The 16820-nt window shown below is 40.0% G+C and overlaps 1 protein-coding gene, 1 long non-coding RNA gene and 1 pseudogene across 5 annotated transcripts in view; all 3 read right to left on the bottom strand.

Annotated features, from left to right (window-relative positions):
* Window positions 1-547: 547 nt before the first annotated feature.
* Window positions 548-4576, bottom strand: LOC148689852 (uncharacterized). Of its 3 annotated transcripts, none has more exons than XR_015957814.1 (4): window positions 4178-4296; window positions 3539-3600; window positions 2789-2856; window positions 548-2643 (listed from the first exon to the last, which is right to left on the bottom strand). It is a non-coding gene; the product is annotated as an uncharacterized LOC148689852 (long non-coding RNA). The 3 variants fall into 3 exon arrangements; XR_015957813.1 differs by lacking the exon at window positions 548-2643 and adding an exon at window positions 4347-4576 and having other exon boundaries at window positions 2651-2856; window positions 4178-4246; XR_015957812.1 differs by lacking the exon at window positions 548-2643 and having other exon boundaries at window positions 2651-2856.
* A 1508-nt stretch (window positions 4577-6084) lies between these two features.
* On the bottom strand, window positions 6085-11900 carry LOC137731681 (uncharacterized). Its single transcript, XM_068470862.2, has 5 exons — window positions 11153-11900; window positions 9351-10455; window positions 8819-9223; window positions 7113-8687; window positions 6085-7005 (listed from the first exon to the last, which is right to left on the bottom strand). Exons 1-5 carry the CDS (start codon window positions 11647-11649, stop codon window positions 6313-6315), a joined length of 4275 nt encoding a protein of 1424 aa, XP_068326963.2. The 5' UTR covers window positions 11650-11900; the 3' UTR covers window positions 6085-6312.
* A 782-nt stretch (window positions 11901-12682) lies between these two features.
* Window positions 12683-16820, bottom strand: part of LOC137733027 (uncharacterized) — a 9330-nt pseudogene continuing 5192 nt past the window's right edge. The window contains exons 3-6 of the transcript XR_015957811.1: window positions 15934-16149; window positions 15393-15806; window positions 13691-15262; window positions 12683-13597 (exon numbers count right to left, since the gene is read on the bottom strand). The product of XR_015957811.1 is annotated as an uncharacterized LOC137733027 (transcript). The remainder of the gene's footprint in view (window positions 13598-13690; window positions 15263-15392; window positions 15807-15933; window positions 16150-16820) is intronic.

Here is a 16820-nt window from a genome sequence, read left to right on the forward strand (position 1 = left end):
TTTCTACACTATTTCTCGCATCATTTTCACCTTTCCATACTATCTTATCTCATTTTATTTCAATTCTTCACCAACACTCTTTTTATGCACACTCCTCTCTTACCTCTTCCAATAAACTTTCTTTTATTTTATTTTTTTTAATAATTTTCAAATGGCCACATCTTCAAGTGGCACTCAAAATATGTCCTAGGGTTTATTCAGTTAGCGACAAGTGGCACTCAAAATATGTTCGGAAACCTTATTTTAATATAGTAGTTTAATTCAATTAACCAATAAAATTGAAGAACAAACTTAAAAAAATATCGAGGGGCTAAAAAATAGCCCCCTCTGATTAGAGATGAGATATAAATATGGTCTGACAGTGTTTATTAAAAAATAATTTCTTGCAGGACTATTATCTTAATGGAGTTTAACATAGCCCATTCGATTAGAGATTGCCTTTGGCCCATTTTTAGGGGCCCAGCTCTTTATCTGGAACAATTGATTCAAATTCAACGGTAGTTTCATTAAAGTAACCAATATCGTTGTACTCAAAATACAACGGCTAGATTTGAAAATACCTCTCCATTTCTTTTGGTATAAAATATATCGTTATACTAAAAACCCAAGATGGCAAAGAGAAAAACTTCATCAGAGTGCAAACAGCTATCATGATCCCCTTAAAACAAAAGAAGAAAAAGAACTTCCAACATTTAGCATGCTGCATGTAGCTCCACACCTCAATAACAATGACGAAAATATTTCAATATACTTCTAACAAATAAAAAAATCTACCTTACAAAGATAAGGATTAGGCTCATTCCTCCAACCTCCTCGCATAAGCTTGGATCATCAACGTTAAATCCCTTCTCATGCGCTGCATTGCCTGAATTGTACCCCTTTATGGAACAGTGAAATCACAATTTCATTAAGAAGGAAATTTTCTCATGTCATATATAAAATAATTATATCATATATATAATGTTGGTTGTAAGTGTAATTGTTGGAATTGTAGAGGTTAAGTGTAAAATTCAGTTTTATGGTAAGCCCTTGGACCACAATCCAAGTGTGCAGCTAAAATGTAATCTTAGGGTAAGTGATGATTTATGCCACATGTCACTATCTCATAGGATAGTTGAAATTGATGGTTAGATTTACATGATGTAATTGTTAATAGAAATGCAGAAAACACAGAGATGCAGAAAGAGCATGTATTGAAGAAGAAAAGAGAGAAGGGAATGAGAGAGAGAGAGAGAAAGTAATTGATTACAATGATACTGAATTGATCTTTACAACTATGAGAATACAGTTTATATAGCCATCATGACTAACTTGCAGCCTAAGCTATTTAACTAACTAATTTTGGTAACAACTCTAACAACCTTTGGACATTGTCAACATCCCCCCTCAATCTCAACTGGGATTGCCCAGTTTGAGATTGAAGCAGACCATCCAGCAATCAACTTCTTACAATCACAGAAATCAAGAAACACAACCTTCTTCGGCAATCGGCCTTCAATGAAGAAAGGGATCAAGAACTACACGCCGGCAATCGCCCTTAATGGAGTTGCACATAATAACAACAAACAAAACTTTTCAAGAACGTTACTCCGGCTATCGGCCTTATGGAGGAAACAAAATGCATTCAACACACTCTTGGCAATCGGCCTTTTTCGAACAAATTGGCATACAAGAAACGCCATTGAAGAAGCAAATTTTCTCAGGGAAGAACTTTCTTGCGCTATCTGCTTGGAGATTTTCTTTGAACCAAGTACTACTCCTTGTGGGCACAGTTTCTGTAAGAAGAAGTGATTGCGGTCCGCTGCTGATAAATGTGGGAAGAGGTGCCCCAAGTGTAGACAGCTAATCAGCAATAGTAGATCTTGCACCGTCAACATGGTTCTTTGGAACACAATAAAGCTTCTGTTTCCACAAGAAGTTGAGGCAAGGAAAGCTGTTGGAGCCTCAAATGGCAGAGAAGCTGATCATCAAAGTCCTGGAAGGGCGGTATAAAACGCAAAGAATGCTCAAAGTAGAAGGGCATTGGGGCATCAAGCACAACCAGCGGCAGATAAATGACCATGAGGAGAAGACGGGTAATACTAAGCCAAGATGAAGAGGATGGATGATCAGAAAACCCCATCATAGAAGCTTCAACAAATCAGCTACCAGAAAACCCCAACGAAGTAGAAAGAAATCCTCAACAATCACAGCGGAAAAACAACCCCGAAGGAGCACAAGATACAATATCACAGAAAACCCAATTAACAGACAATCTTTTAGACAACAAAAAATCCCGGCAATTGGCCTTAGGGAAATGCAATCAACAATTTCATAGCAACTGAGAAATGGCAATTGGCCTTAAAGATTCTCAAATATGGCATTCTGCCTTGAAGTCTTAACAAATATGAAGTATATGTCTATCGGCCTTGACACTTCCAAAATTCCCAAGAAAATTCTCACTGAGACATTATCACAAATAGTTAATATGCTGGAAAGAAAACTAGTAATCTAAGACAAAACCTGAGAACATGAATCTTGAAACCCAGAACACAATTCTTACTCTCGCTGACACGCCCCGACCCCGATATTCCCCGAATACCAGGATAGGCACGTGCTGGCCGACACCCGAGGGTGACGTAAGCCATTTATTGAGTGCAAATGCTGAAAACAAGGGATAAATAAGGTTTATAAATATAAAAGAATAATTAATATGCAAATACGGACCGTGTTCAGAGCACACCCCTAATCTAGAATACTAAAAGAAAATAATATAAAATTGAATGAAATAAAAGAGTGGGTCCTACACCGAGAGGACTCGAAGATGCCGATGCGGAAGTGCCTGGACGTCGGGATTGTATGCCTCGATTCTAAGTCCTGAAGGGGGCGCAAAACAAACATGAGTGGACCAAGTTGATATATATATAATAAAACAGTTATCAACGTACTAATCCCCAGGTTTTATGAAAACACAAATATAATGATAAACATAGGTTTTCCGAAACCTAGCATGTCGTGCAGCGTCTCAAATCATAATTCGCATAAATAATAAACACTAGTGAATGTCCGATATAACACTTCAGGCCCCATGCCAGCTCCCCGTCTCTGAGCACACAGTCAGAGGAAAATACACTTCAGGCCCCTTGCCGGCTCCCCGTCTCTGAGCAGACAGTCAGAGGAAAACACACTCCAGGTCCTATGCCAACACCAAACCGTCACCCGGGACGGACCGGATCTATCCCTACATCCCATAGCGGAAAAGACCACTAGGTAAGTACAAAACCAGTGAACATACATATATTGAAAATCAACTTCATAGTATAAAGTCATCCATCATCTATACTATAAAGAAGTGTTCTAAACATGTTCTAAATATCATATCGTCATCCATCAGATATGCTATAAGAACATGGGTTATAGGAAAAATAGTAATAATTCAAACTAGCTTCAGTAAACATGTTATCTCAAAACGTTTCATAAAACATAATCGTAAAGTCATGTTTTTCTGTGTATGCAATTCTACCATTAAAACATGCATTTTCAGAAGGGGTCCACTCACAGTACTTCGCCGTCGAAAAGCCACGCCACTAGCGAAGACGGAAACGCCACAATTAAACGCCCCTAAGCACATAAATGGTACATTTAGTCAAACTCTACTCAAACGATTGAATTTGGGAAAACGAACATCAGAAACGGGTTCAGAACGTCGAAATTAGCCTAGGAAGGGTCCCACACGAAAACCCAAAAAGTCAACGGTCAACGTTAACCGTTGACCGTTAAAGTCAAAGTCAACGTTGATCGGGTCAAAGGATCCTGGTCCAGGTCAACAGGTCAAACGGGTCAAGGTCACGGGTCAACGGGTCAGGGTCACGGGTCACGGGTCAATGGGTTTTGGGTTAGGGTTTTGGGCTTTGGGTTTTGGGCTAGGGTTTTAAATGGGTTGGGTTTGGGTAAAAACAGAAAATGGGTTTGGGCTTGAACCTCACGGCCCAAAGGCCTAATTAAAAGGGTAATGGGTTTGGGCTTGGCAGGAAAGGCCCAAAGGCCTTGGGTTTGGGTGGTTCGCCGGATTCCAAGGAGGGAGAAGGCCGGATTTCGGCCGGAAAATTCCCAAGCTCCGTTGGAGCTCAAAACTCAACCAAAACATGTCATTCAATATACCAAATTGAAGCCCCGAAGGTAAGGAATCGAAATATACCCTTGGTTCCCGTCATCGTGGTCGGAGTTGGCCGGAAAACAGCCTGGAAGCCACGGGTGTCCGCCGGAACTGGGTAAGATTCAAATGAGCATAACTTCTTCAATACTCAATGAAATTAGGTGAAAAAAAAGGAAAGTTGTAGTACTCAGCGAGACGAAGAAATTGATACCTTGCACGCCGGCCAACTAACCGTGGTTTGGCTGGAAATTGCCTCGAAAGGGACGGTGCTCGCCGGAAAACTGGGAAATGTCTCCGGGGTGGTTTCTTCGTGGTTTGACGTCCAAAACACAACCACGGGGTTATAAAAGAGTTATAGGTGTGGGCATGGGTGTGTGTGGGTGTGTGTGTGTGCGCGTTCTGCTCGGAGGGAGGGAGAAAAAGACAGAGAAAGAAAGAGAGAAGAGAGACTGAGAAGACTTTTCAGAAGAAAAAAAAAGAAAAGAAGGAAAAGGGAAAGGGAACCGGGAACCGGGAACCGGGAACAAAAACAGGGGGTGGGACCCTTGGGCTCACCAATTAAGGCTCAAAAACAATTTTAAAAAGGAAAGTATCCTCCAAACTTAATGAAAATACAAAAATACCCATTTTCTTACGTAAATCCCGGGACCGGTTATTACACTCGCTTTCTTCACCTCTCCACGATCTCAATCTTCGAATCCCCAAATCTCTAAAACCCTAAATCGATCATCAGCCCACAGACCCTGCGATTAGATATTGCCAACAGAAAAATCAGAGAAGAAAGATAAAGATCAAGGCTTTGCTGGTCCTCAAGTGCAATCCAGACGAATCCGACCCGATCATCAGAAAACGCACTCGAACATCCAAGCTTGTACGAAAACTCGTTCACCCACAGCAGAAGAGGATCACCAAAGATCAATCCATGGCTCTGATACCATGTTAACAGAAATGCAGAAAACATAAAGATGCAGAAAGAGCATGTATTGAAGAAGAAAAAAGAGAAGGGAATGAGAGAGAGAGAGAGAAAGTAATTGATTACATTGATACTGAATTGATCTTTACAACTATGAGAATACAGTTTATATAGTCATCATGAGTAACTTGTAGCCTAAGCTACTTAACTAACTAATTTTGGTAACAACTCTAACAACCTTTGGATATTGTCAACAGTAATGAGAGAATATTCCATTCTTTCTCGTCTTTCTAACGATATTCAAGTGCACAGTGTGTGCGTGTGAAGGAATGAATGCAGAAGCATGTTTTCCAATTTCTTCTTCTCTCTGCAATTTCCTTTGAATTCCAGAATTCATAATCTCCAATTCTCATTGATTGATTTCATATATAAGATAATAGTCTTATGAATGTTAACATAGCCTCAGAGCCAGGTTCGGTCAATTGATACTAGGCGTTTGGATATGTGAAGGAACTACCAAGAAACTCGAAATTGAGCTTGAGTTGCCTGTGACCTGAGTCTAACATGGCAAGGTCTGGTAGTAGTGAGTTGAGAGCATTGATCTTCAATGGCGATAACTATGAGTTTTGGAGTATAAGGATGAAAACCATTTTCAAGTGTCATGGGTTGTGGGATCTTGTTGAAAAGGGGTTTGAGAGCTCAGATTCGAAGAAGGATGATGAATCTGATATGAAGAAGAAGGAAAAAAAGAATCAAGCAGTGTTGGGAAGATGACTCTCGCAGAGAGACTTGTGAAGGATGCCAAAGTTGATTCAGGGAGCCGTCGCAGAGAGACTTGTAAATGGCAAGCATGCCCCCACATCTTTTACAAAATTACAATATTTGCCCCTACGTTATTCTTTTTGACAATTATTATATCACATTAAATACCATATCTTTTTTAGTCATCTAACATATTCACACTAATTTATGTAAGATTTCTTTTTTTTTTTTTTTTTTTTTTTGTTAAAAACACTTTTACAAAAAAAAAAAAAACCCCAAACAATCAACAACTTTATTTTACAGCTATTTATTCTCACACAACAGAAATAATTTTTTTCAAAAGCACACCAATATCAAAGCGTGTTCTTAATGGATCCCACACATCTAAATAAAAGTTTTAAAGTTTCACAGAGCAGAAGGATACCAGACTGCTTTTGATAAAGGCGATAATGGAGGGGAGAATCAAATACAGAACCTCGAGCGCAGAAGGATACCAGACAGTTTAAGTTGATAGCCACCCACATAACCAACTCAATGACAGAAAGACGAGGGGGAGCACTACGAAGCAAGAAATGAAGTACCCTCGATCATATAATGATAATCGTCGTTCACTTGTTTTGGTTTCTTGAACTATTTCTTCATGTGCACTAGAACTAGATTCAGGAGTGCAGGTGTAGTCACCTTCTTCAAACGAGCCGAAAAAGTTGGCCAGTTTTTGTGACAAGGATTGCTGGCTTTCATTTAATGACTCTTCATCTCCCTCGTAATCATCATCGTCTTCGTAGACAAAACGAACCCCCCACTTCTTCAGCTCAACGCCTTTCATCAATGGCGGATCTCTCCTCCACACATGTATCTTATAACCTTCTTTTAACTGAGAAACCAAGGGAAACCCAGTCGGGTATCGGCACAAGTGAAATTGGTCTTCATTTGTGTTTGGTACTCCCTGTAAGTTCAATGCTGAAATGAAGGTAGGACGATCCACTACAAGGATCTTTGCTTGAATGTCCACTATTGCAGGGAGTTCTTCTCTTATTTCATCTGGTATTTGTTGGTTGAGAGAGACTACAACGCCTATGATCACGCTTTTGAGAACGCAGTTTTTTCTCTCAGAGAATGTAACCACACCTTGAGAAAACCAGTCTGGTATCTTGCTTCCTGGCATGCTAAGATTGCGTATTTTCCTCAAGTAGCTCTGCAACAAAAATTTCCAAACCTATGACTGAGTTATAATTTCTATACGCGTGCATGCGTGTGTGTGTGTGTGTGTGTGTGAGAGAGAGAGAGAGAGAGAAAGAGGACCTTAGCAAGTCTTTTCTTAACAACTGATGAGCAAGCATTGCAACCACTCGCATACAACCTCACCAAGGAATTCAAGCATTCAAGGCCCGGAATATCGACAACTTTATCACAACTTGTTAGGTTCAGCTCCACCAAGTTTTGCAGGTTTGAAATATCAGAGATACTTTCTAATGAGGTGCAGTTTGCAATATTCACTTCATCCAAACTCGAGGGAAGCGGAGGCAGAGACTTGAGCTTTTTACAATGAGACAACAAAAGCTTCTTAAGAACGGACAGTCCCCTGAGACTGGCTGGAAGGCTGCAAAAACTATTGCGGCTTAAGTTCAAGGTTTCGAGTGATGACAACCTCTCGAAATCATCAACAATTTTGCCAGATATATTACAAGCATAAGCATCCAGATCATATAGCAAGGACAGATTTGAGAAAGAAGATGGGAGTATAAAATTGATCCCTTCTGTGTGTTCCCTGTTTTGATGCTTCTTTCTCATTTTTAAAACCATCAGACTAGAAAGCATTCCAAAGCTCTCAGGTAGTTCTGTTACCGCAGTATCCGCCATCTGCAATCTGTGCAAGGACTTGAGTTGTCCTATTGAAGCTGGAAGCTTGCGTAACTGTTTACATCCGTTCAAGCGCAACACGGTAAGATTTTCCAACATCCCTACTGATTCTGGCAACTCTGTGATAGTAGCATCGGTTATGACTATAGCAGTTAGTCCCCTCATGCTTCCGATTGACTGCGGTAATGATCTAAGAAATCCACATTTCCTCATCTCAAGCTTCTCAAGTGTTTTCAAGGCACCGATTTCATGTGGGAGATTCGTGATTAATGTCTCATCTATTTGTAGCACAACTAGAGAATTTAAACCTCCAACTGAATCAGGCAATTCTCTCATAAACTCGCCTCGCCCCACTGATAACTCCCTCAAGTTTGACAAAGAACCAATGGACGCAGGCAGTTCTTTGATAGGACTACCATAAGTAAGAAATTCCACTAACGAATTCAGGTGTCCAATGGAATCCGGAATGGTGGTCAGTGAATTACACCAGAGCAAACTTAGTCTCTCAAGGTTTGCCAAAGATCCAAATGAATCGGGTAGTTTTTCTAAAGCTGAACCATTAAGGGATACTTCTTTGAGAGAACACAACTTTCCAATCAACTCAGGTAGCCCTTTCAAAAATTTGCATCGGTTCAAGCTGAGCCTTTCGAGTTTCGTAAGCTTGAAGATAGATTCAGGAAGACTTTCTATCACTGTCTCGTCAAGGAGAAGTTCTTTCAATGATACCATGCTGTCCATGTTGCTGGGCAGTGTTTTCAATTTTGAGCAACCCGTGAGGATTAGGTTCTCAAGTTTTCTCAGGCCAGATACATCACTGGGAAGTTCAATAAGGTTCGAACAACCTCTCAGGTTCAAGTGGACTAATGTATTCAAATTCCCAACCGAGTCATGAAGTTTATTGAGATTAACACATAGCTCAAGAACAATCTTTTCCAAGGCGCGGTTACCAGATAAATCAGGTATAGCAGTTAGATAAGAGCATTCGTGTAGAATCAAGAACATCAATTGCTCTGGCACCTGGAATACAATCAAAATCGCCCTTTGTATTAAAGAGAAAACTAGCTTAGAAAATCGTAAAAAGTGTAAAGCATCCAAAGAGTAGGATAGAAAAGGATAAAGCAGATGATTGATCAAATCGTGAAGCATACCTTGTTACGCCCGCGCCACAAACTTACAAGTTTGCTCTTTGAAAGATCAAGGACAGCAAGTCGCCGAGGGGAAAAATCCGAAGGAAGAAATTTCAAAGGACAACCTTTCCATTGTAACCACTTCAACTCAGCTGGAAGAAACTTGAACAAATTCACAAAATTAATTTGGAGAAGTCTAAGATTGACCATTGCTCCAAGGGGTTTGGAGCAAATTACAACCTCTCTCTTTTTCTCAGATTGATTTTGAAGATATGCTTTGTGCCTTTCCTTTAGGTATGTTACTGCAGAGCTAAAACTGGGGCTTTTTCGAAAGTTGTCCCACGAAACTCTGTCACCACTTGGATCCCGCACCATCCTTATCGATGATTCGAAGTCTAAGACTATCCCTTGTATACATCTTGTTCCCTGTTGTCAAGGTATCGAAAAATATATAAGAAACTGTGTGAAGAAATATCAAGCCAATTATCATCTAATCTAGAAATTGTCTCACATGAATATGCGAACAATAAAAGTACCATAGTGGATTCTGTACCTTATCATCCTTGAAGACATTCAAGATTTCATCACGATCCCAAAGTCTACTACGCATGCCAGGATCTACAACGCTTTCATGTCTAACGATTTGTCTTCCCATGTCTCTAACTTGATCGTGCATCCACAGCATACCGTCTTCATAAACCTTCATGAGAGATTTTGTGGTGAGGTCAGCAATTGCTATCTCACCATCAAAACCACAACCCTTCAGTATGTCAATTGCATCTTCTCTCTTCATATTCATTTTCACAAATAAACATGCAAAGTCAAGGAAGATGCACTTCTCTTGATCGTCTAGAGCATCATAACTTATCTTTAACACATCCTGAAGATTGCCGGGACGAATATGTTTCAGTTTCTGCAGACTGCCTCTCCATTCCTCTATTCTCCTCCGATCAAATAGGTAAGAGCCGAATACTTCAAGAGCCAACGGTAGCCCACCTGTGAGAGACACAATCTGCTCGGACAGGGCCAGGAAATCATCAGGGGGCTTTTCTTTTCGCAGCGCATGGTAGCTAAACAGTTCAAGCGCCTGAGACGAATCCAACTCCCTGACCTCATACAACTTGTTGACAAGATGATCGGGCAAGGCACTTCTATCTCTTGTGGTAACAATGATTCTGCTTTCTTCATAAAACCAGTCTCTGTTGCCAACTAAAGCATTTAGTTGCTCTACATTACCAACATCATCCAAAACAATAAGAACTCGCTTCTCGTGCACAGTCGCTTTTATTGCAGAAATACCAGCGTTAAGTTCATTTACCGGCATCTTCACAGTAGAAAGACTACCGATAAGTCTGTTTTGAAGCGTTACTAACCCCTCGTGTCCTGCAGAAGTTTCTCTAACATTTGAGATGAAGCCGCGATACTCAAAGTCAGCAACAAGTCTGTTAAAAAGGGCCGTAGCAAGAGTCGTCTTGCCAACACCACCCATGCCATGAATTCCGAGCACTTGAACGCCATTGGATCGAACATCTAACAATCTCATCACATCTTCAACTCGAGAATCAAGTCCCACTGTGTAGGAAGCAAGACCTACCGGGGTTTTCCTTATTTCATTCAAAACCTTTTTGACCAACCTCTGAACCACCTCTGCTTCGTTGCTGTCAAATTACATGACCACAACTACATTAGTTTGCCTCTTGGGGTGATGAGCACAAAAGATAACTTTAGCTTCTACACCTCTAATCTTTTGGATTAAGATTTCAAAGATATGAAGCAAACCAACCAAGAGAGGAATCATGTGATCAATTGAAAAAAAACTATGACCAACTTAATTTGATTAACATTTTGCTTCAATCATACAACAACAACAAAGCCTCATCCCACATAATGGGACCTCTGTATGACTCCTAAAACGCCACTACGCTCGGTTTTGCGCCATAATCTTAATCTTAGATATTTTGACTTAGTTTTGCAGCCCTAATTGTAGTGTGAAACTTTAAATTGTAACCTGAACGAAAAGGATAGTTAACTGGGAAGAACTAGATATTATATAAAACTGAGATTTGACAAATCCCCAAATCCAAATGCATGCTGCAGCCAAAACTCAAACCATATTATATATGAATATGAATAAACAAATAGTAAACTAGGCCGTAAGATTAACTCATTTAATTCATACTTCCAAAAGACTCCAAAAAACCTTAAACATTAAATAATCAAATTCCTAATCATTTCAATTTCTGCATGCTGCTGTTAGCTAGCTAGGGTTTTAACAGATCTTTAACTGCTTTAGTGGGATTTTAACAGAAATTATTTATGAATCAATTTTAGTACTATTACTGATTTAATTACAACCTGGAGGAGTTGCAAACGTAACCGGCTTTGCCACCGACTTTGGCCATGGCGCTCCTCCACCTCGAGACGACGGCGTTTCCATACTGCAGTTCGTGAGCTGAAAAATGTTCAGAAAACGGGCCCCTCTGTCGACGGACGTCGGAGGGATCCACTTGGTAGAACACAGGCAGAATCAGACACCTCCTGCTGCTCTCGCATATCTTAGCCAGCTCCTCCAAGCACCACCTCGAATCGGCGTATCTCCGCGACAAGATGACGATTGCGGCCGCTGAGTCGTCGATCGCTTCCAGCAGGCTCGGGGCGATGTCGTCCCCGCGCTCCAAACCGTCGTTGTCTAAGAAGACTCGGACGCCGTGGCTTTTGAGGGCCTCGTACAGGCTCTTCGTGATTGTTGCGCGGGTGTCTTCCCCTCTGAAACTCAGGAACACGTCCCAGCTTAGCCGGAAGCCACCGGGGTTTGACGAAACGGTGTCGCCGTCGTCGTCTTCTCCCGCCATTTGCTTCGTTTGCGCAACTACGTGTTCGACATTGTGTCCGTTCGTCTAGTTAAGGGGGTGTGATCTAAGTTCCTAACTACTTTTCTCACACACCTAAGTTCCTAACTACTTTTCCCACGCCCCTAAGTTCCTAAGCCTAACTACTTTTCTCACGTTCTTCTTATTTTTTTAATACTTAATTTAATCTCCCTTATATTCCCTTCCTACTTTTTAACTTTTGAAAGTTGTTTTTTATTTTTGATTTTTTCACATAGGAAGAACCAACACTCAAAGATAAATATATTTAGATGTGTAAAGAACACATGAAGGTACATATATTTTTGTTGATTTTTGAGTGTTGGTTATTCCTAAGTGAAAAAATCAAAAATAAAAAACAACTTTCAAAAGTCAAAAAGTAGGAAGGGAATATATGGAAGATTAAATTGTACGATACTAATTAAGTATTAAAAAATTAGGAAGGGTGTGGCAAAAGTAGTTAGGGGTCTGTGAATAACACACCCCTAGTTAAGAAGTGAGCACATATTCCCTGCCAAAAAAAAAAAACAATGAGTTCGACAAAATAAAAGGTATAGTGAATAGTACCATGATTGACTTTTTAGTGTAAAAATATGATTTTTCATTAAAATGAACAGAACATAGAGCTTTTCATTAAAATTCCCAAAAAAAGAGCAAATCAAAAGGATTTATCAATCAAAGCGTCTTTTTAAGCCTAGATTGGGAAGAAAAGTTGTTTATTAACAAATCTGGAACATCAAATGCGTTCGGTAAAACGAAAAAAATGTGTTCTACCATGCTTCTAAAAAAAGTTTTTTTTTTTTTTTCAAAGCATAGTGATGGTGCCCGTTTAATGAATTTTTCAAATGCCAAGTATACCCTTACATATTTTATAAAATTACAATATTTGTCCTTACATTATTCTCTTTGACAATTATTATATCACATTAAATATCATATCTTCTTTTAATCATCTAACACATTCACAGACTCAAGACACTTTTGTTTTTTTGTTAAAAGCACTATCACAAAAAAAAAGTTTACCAAACACTCAAAAACTTTATTTTACACTTGTTTATTCTTACAGCACAACATAAGCAGTTTTTGCCTTTTTTTTAAATAACATCGTAATACCAAACAAGCCCATAATGGATCCCATACATCTAAATAAAACTTTTAAGTTTCACACAGCAGAAGGATACGAGACTGTTTTTGATAAAAGCGATAAAGGAGGAAGGAATCGAATACAGGACCTTGAGTGCAGAAGGATACCGGACGGCTTAAGTTGATAGCCACAACCACAACCAACTAGATGACAGAAAGACGAGAGAGCACTACGAAGCAAGAAATAAAGTACCCTCGATCATATTATGACAATCTTTGTTCACTTCCTCGGTTCTCCTTCTTCAACACCAGAACTAGATTCAGGAGTTCAGTCACCTTCTTCAAACGAGTCGAAAAACTTGGCCAGTTTTTCTGACAAGGATTGCTGGCTTTCATTTAATGACTCCTCATCTCCTTCATACTCATCATCACCTTCGTAGACAAAACGAATCGCCCACTTCTTCAGCTCGACGCCTGTCATCCATGGCGGATCTCTCCTCGTTACCTGTATCTTATAACCTTCTTTTAACTGAGAAACCAAGGGATGCCCAATCGGGTATTGGCACAAGTGAAATTGGTCTTCATTTGTGTTGGGTACTCCCTGTAAGTTCAATGCTGAAGTGAAGGTAGGAAAATCCACTACGAGGATCTTTGCTTGAATGTCCCCTATTGCAGGGTGTTCTTCTCTTGTTTCATCTGGTATTTGCTGGTTGAGAGAGACTACAACGCCTATGATCACGCTTTTGAGAACGCAGTTTTTTCTCACGGAGAATGTAACCACACCTTGAGAAAACCAGTCTGGTATCTTGCTTCCTGGCATGCTAAGATTGTGTATTTTCCTCAAGTAGCTCTGCAACAAAAATTTCCAAGCCTATGACTGAGTTACCATTTCTATACGCGTGCATGCGTGTGTATTTGTGAGAGAGAGAGAGAGAGAGAGGACCTTAGCAAGTCTTTTCTTAACAACTGATGAGCAAGCATTGCAACCACTCGCATACAACCTCACCAAGGAATTCAAGCATTCAAGGCCTGGAATATCGGCAACTTTATCACAACTTGTAAGGTTCAGCTCCACCAAGTTTTGCAGGTTTGAAATATCAGAGATACTTTCTAATGAGGTACAGTTTGCAATATTCACTTCATCCAAACTCGAGGGAAGCGGAGGCAGAGACTTGAGCTTTTTACAATGAGGCAACAAAAGCTTCTTAAGAACGGACAGTCCCCTGAGACTGGATGGAAGGCTGCTAAAACTATTGCGGCTTAAGTTCAAGGTTTCGAGTGATGACAACTTCTCAAAATCATCAACTTTTCCAGATATATTACAAGCACGAGCATCCAGATCATATAGCAAGGATAAATTTGAGAAAGAAGTTGGGAGTATAAAATTGATCTCTTCTGTGTGTTCCCTCTTTTGAAGCGTCTTTCCCATTTTTAAAACCATCAAACTAGAAAGCATTCCAAAGCTCTCAGGTAGTTCTGTCACCGCAGTATCCACCATATGCAATCTGTGCAAGGACTTGAGTTGTCCTATTGCAGCTGGAAGCTTGCGTAACTGTTTACATCCGTTCAAGCGCAACACGGTAAAATTTTCCAACATCCCTACTGATTCTGGCAACTCTGTGATAGTAGCATCGGTTATGACTATAGCAGTTAGTCCCCTCATGCTTCCGATTGACTGCGGTAATGATCTAAGAAATCCACATTTCCTCATCTCAAGCTTCTCTAGTGTTTTCAAGGCACCGATTTCATGTGGGAGAATTGTGATTAATGTCTCATTTATTTGTAGCACAACTAGAGAATTTAAACCTCCAACTGAATCAGGCAATTCCCTCATAAACTTGCCGTGCCCCACCGATAACTCCCTCAAGTTTGACAATGAACCAATGGACGCAGGCAGTTCTTTGATAGGACTACCATAAGTAAGAAATTCCACTAACGAATTCAGGTGTCCAATGGAATTTGGAATGGTGGTCAGTGAATTACACCAGAGCAAACTTAGTCTCTCAAGGTTTGCCAAAGATCCAAATGAATCGGGTAGTTTTTCTAAAGCTGAATCATTCAGGGATATTTCTTTGAGAGAACACAACTTTCCTATCAACTCCGGTAGCCCTTTCAAAAATTTGCATCGGTTCAAGCTGAGCCTTTCGAGTTTTGTAAGCTTGAAGATAGATTCAGGAAGACTTTCTATCACTGTCTCGTCAAGGAGAAGTTCTTTCAATGATACCATGCTGTCCATGTTGCTGGGCAGTTTTTTCAATTTTGAGCAACCGGTGAGGATTAGGTTCTCAAGTTTTCTCAGGCCAGATACATCACTGGGGAGTTCAATAAGGTTCGAACAACCTCTCAGGTTCAAGTGGACTAATGTATTCAAATTCCCAACCGAGTCATGAAGTTTATTGAGATTAACACATAGCTCAAGAACAATCTTTTCCAAGGCGCGGTTACCAGATAAATCAGGTATAGCAGTTAGATAATAGCATTCGTGTAGAATCAAGAACATCAATTGCTCTGGCACCTGGAATACAATCAAAATCACCCTTTGTATTACAGAGAAAACTAGCTTAGAAAATCATAAAAGTGTAAAGCCTCCAAAGAGTAGGATAGAAAAGGATAAAGCAGATGATCGATCAAATCGTGAAGCATACCATGTTACGCCCGCGCCACAAACTTACAAGTTTGCTCTTTGAAAGATCAAGGACAGCAAGTCGCCGAGGGCAAAAATCCGAAGGAAGAAATTTCAAAGGACAACCTTTCCATTGTAACCACTTCAACTCTGCTGGAAGAAACTTGAACTTCCCTTCCAAATTCACAAAATTAATTTGGAGAAGTCTAAGATTGACCATTGCTCCAAGGGGTTTGGAGCAAATTACAACTTCTCTCTTTTTCTCTGCTTGATTTTGAAGATATGCTTTGTGCCTTTCCTTTAGGTATGTTACTGCAGAGCTAAAACTGGGGCTTTTTCGAAAGTTGTCCCACGAAACTCTGTCACCACTTGGATCCCGCACCATCCTTATCTATGATTCGAAGTCTAAGACTATCCCTTGTATACATCTTGTTCCCTGTAGTCAAGGTATCGAAAAATATATAAGAAACTGTGTGAAGAAATATCAAGCCAATTATCATCTAATCTAGAAATTGACTCACGTGAATATGGGAACAATAAAAGTACCATAGTGGATTCTGTACCTTGTCATCCTTGAAGACATTCAAGATTTCATCACGATCCCAAAGTCTACTACGCATGCCAGGATCTACAACGCTTTCATGTCTAACGATTTGTCTTCCCATGTCTCTAACTTGATCGTGCATCCACAGCATACCGTCTTCATAAACCTTCATGAGAGATTTTGCGGTGAGGTCAGCAATTGCTATCTCACCATCAAAACCACAACCCTTCAGTATGTCATGTTGAATAAGAAGAGTATCCAAGATAACTCTAATGATCCCAAGAAGAAGAAAATAGAGCACTCTTAAAGAAAGCTCACAAAACAAACTAATTAGCAAAGCTTTTCTTATTTAGCTCTAGGCTTTGTTTTTCCTTGGATGATTTACAATGCTTGAGAACTTGGGTATTTATAGCAAACCAAATGATTAAACTAAGATTATTTATTACCACACAAAACACATTAATTGCACCTAATAATTTTTATTCAACCATACCTAACATTGCCTAACTTTCCTTGCCTAACTTTGACATTGATTTTCAACACTCCCCCTCAATGTCAGCTCTCATTCTTTGCACTGTGCTGAGCAGACAGCGAAAATTTTCGAGCTTGCCTGTACTTAAACTTTTTGTGAACAAGTCCGCAACTTGATCATTCGTCTTGACTTGTCTCATCTCAATCTCTTCTTGTAGAACTTTTTCTCTGATAAAGTGGTAGTGCACTTCCACATGTTTAGTTCTTGCATGAAAGACTGGATTTTCCGCCAAGCGAATGGCCGATTGGTTATCACAGTACAATGGTACTGGATAATCTACTGGTTGATGTAGATCACTCATCAACTGTACCAGCCATGCATTCTCTTGAGCTGCCATTGCTGCTGCTTTATACTCTGCTTCTGTGGTTGACAAT

This window comes from Pyrus communis, chromosome 16, assembly GCF_041283825.1.
Source record: "Pyrus communis isolate YQ-2024b chromosome 16, ASM4128382v1, whole genome shotgun sequence".
Lineage (NCBI taxonomy): Eukaryota > Viridiplantae > Streptophyta > Magnoliopsida > Rosales > Rosaceae > Pyrus > Pyrus communis.

What these genes read in the sequence shown, in the direction of transcription:
- LOC137731681 (XM_068470862.2), bottom strand. Translation starts at nt 11,649, where the DNA reads ATGGCGGGAGAAGACGACGACGGCGACACCGTTTCGTCAAACCCCGGT. An exon ending in TACGTTTGCAACTCCTCCAG is followed by an intron (nt 10,456 to 11,152) that starts GTTGTAATTAAA and finishes GTAATTTGACAG; the next exon opens with CAACGAAGCAGAGGTGGTTC. An exon ending in TGTGGCGCGGGCGTAACAAG is followed by an intron (nt 8,688 to 8,818) that starts GTATGCTTCACG and finishes ATTGTATTCCAG; the next exon opens with GTGCCAGAGCAATTGATGTT.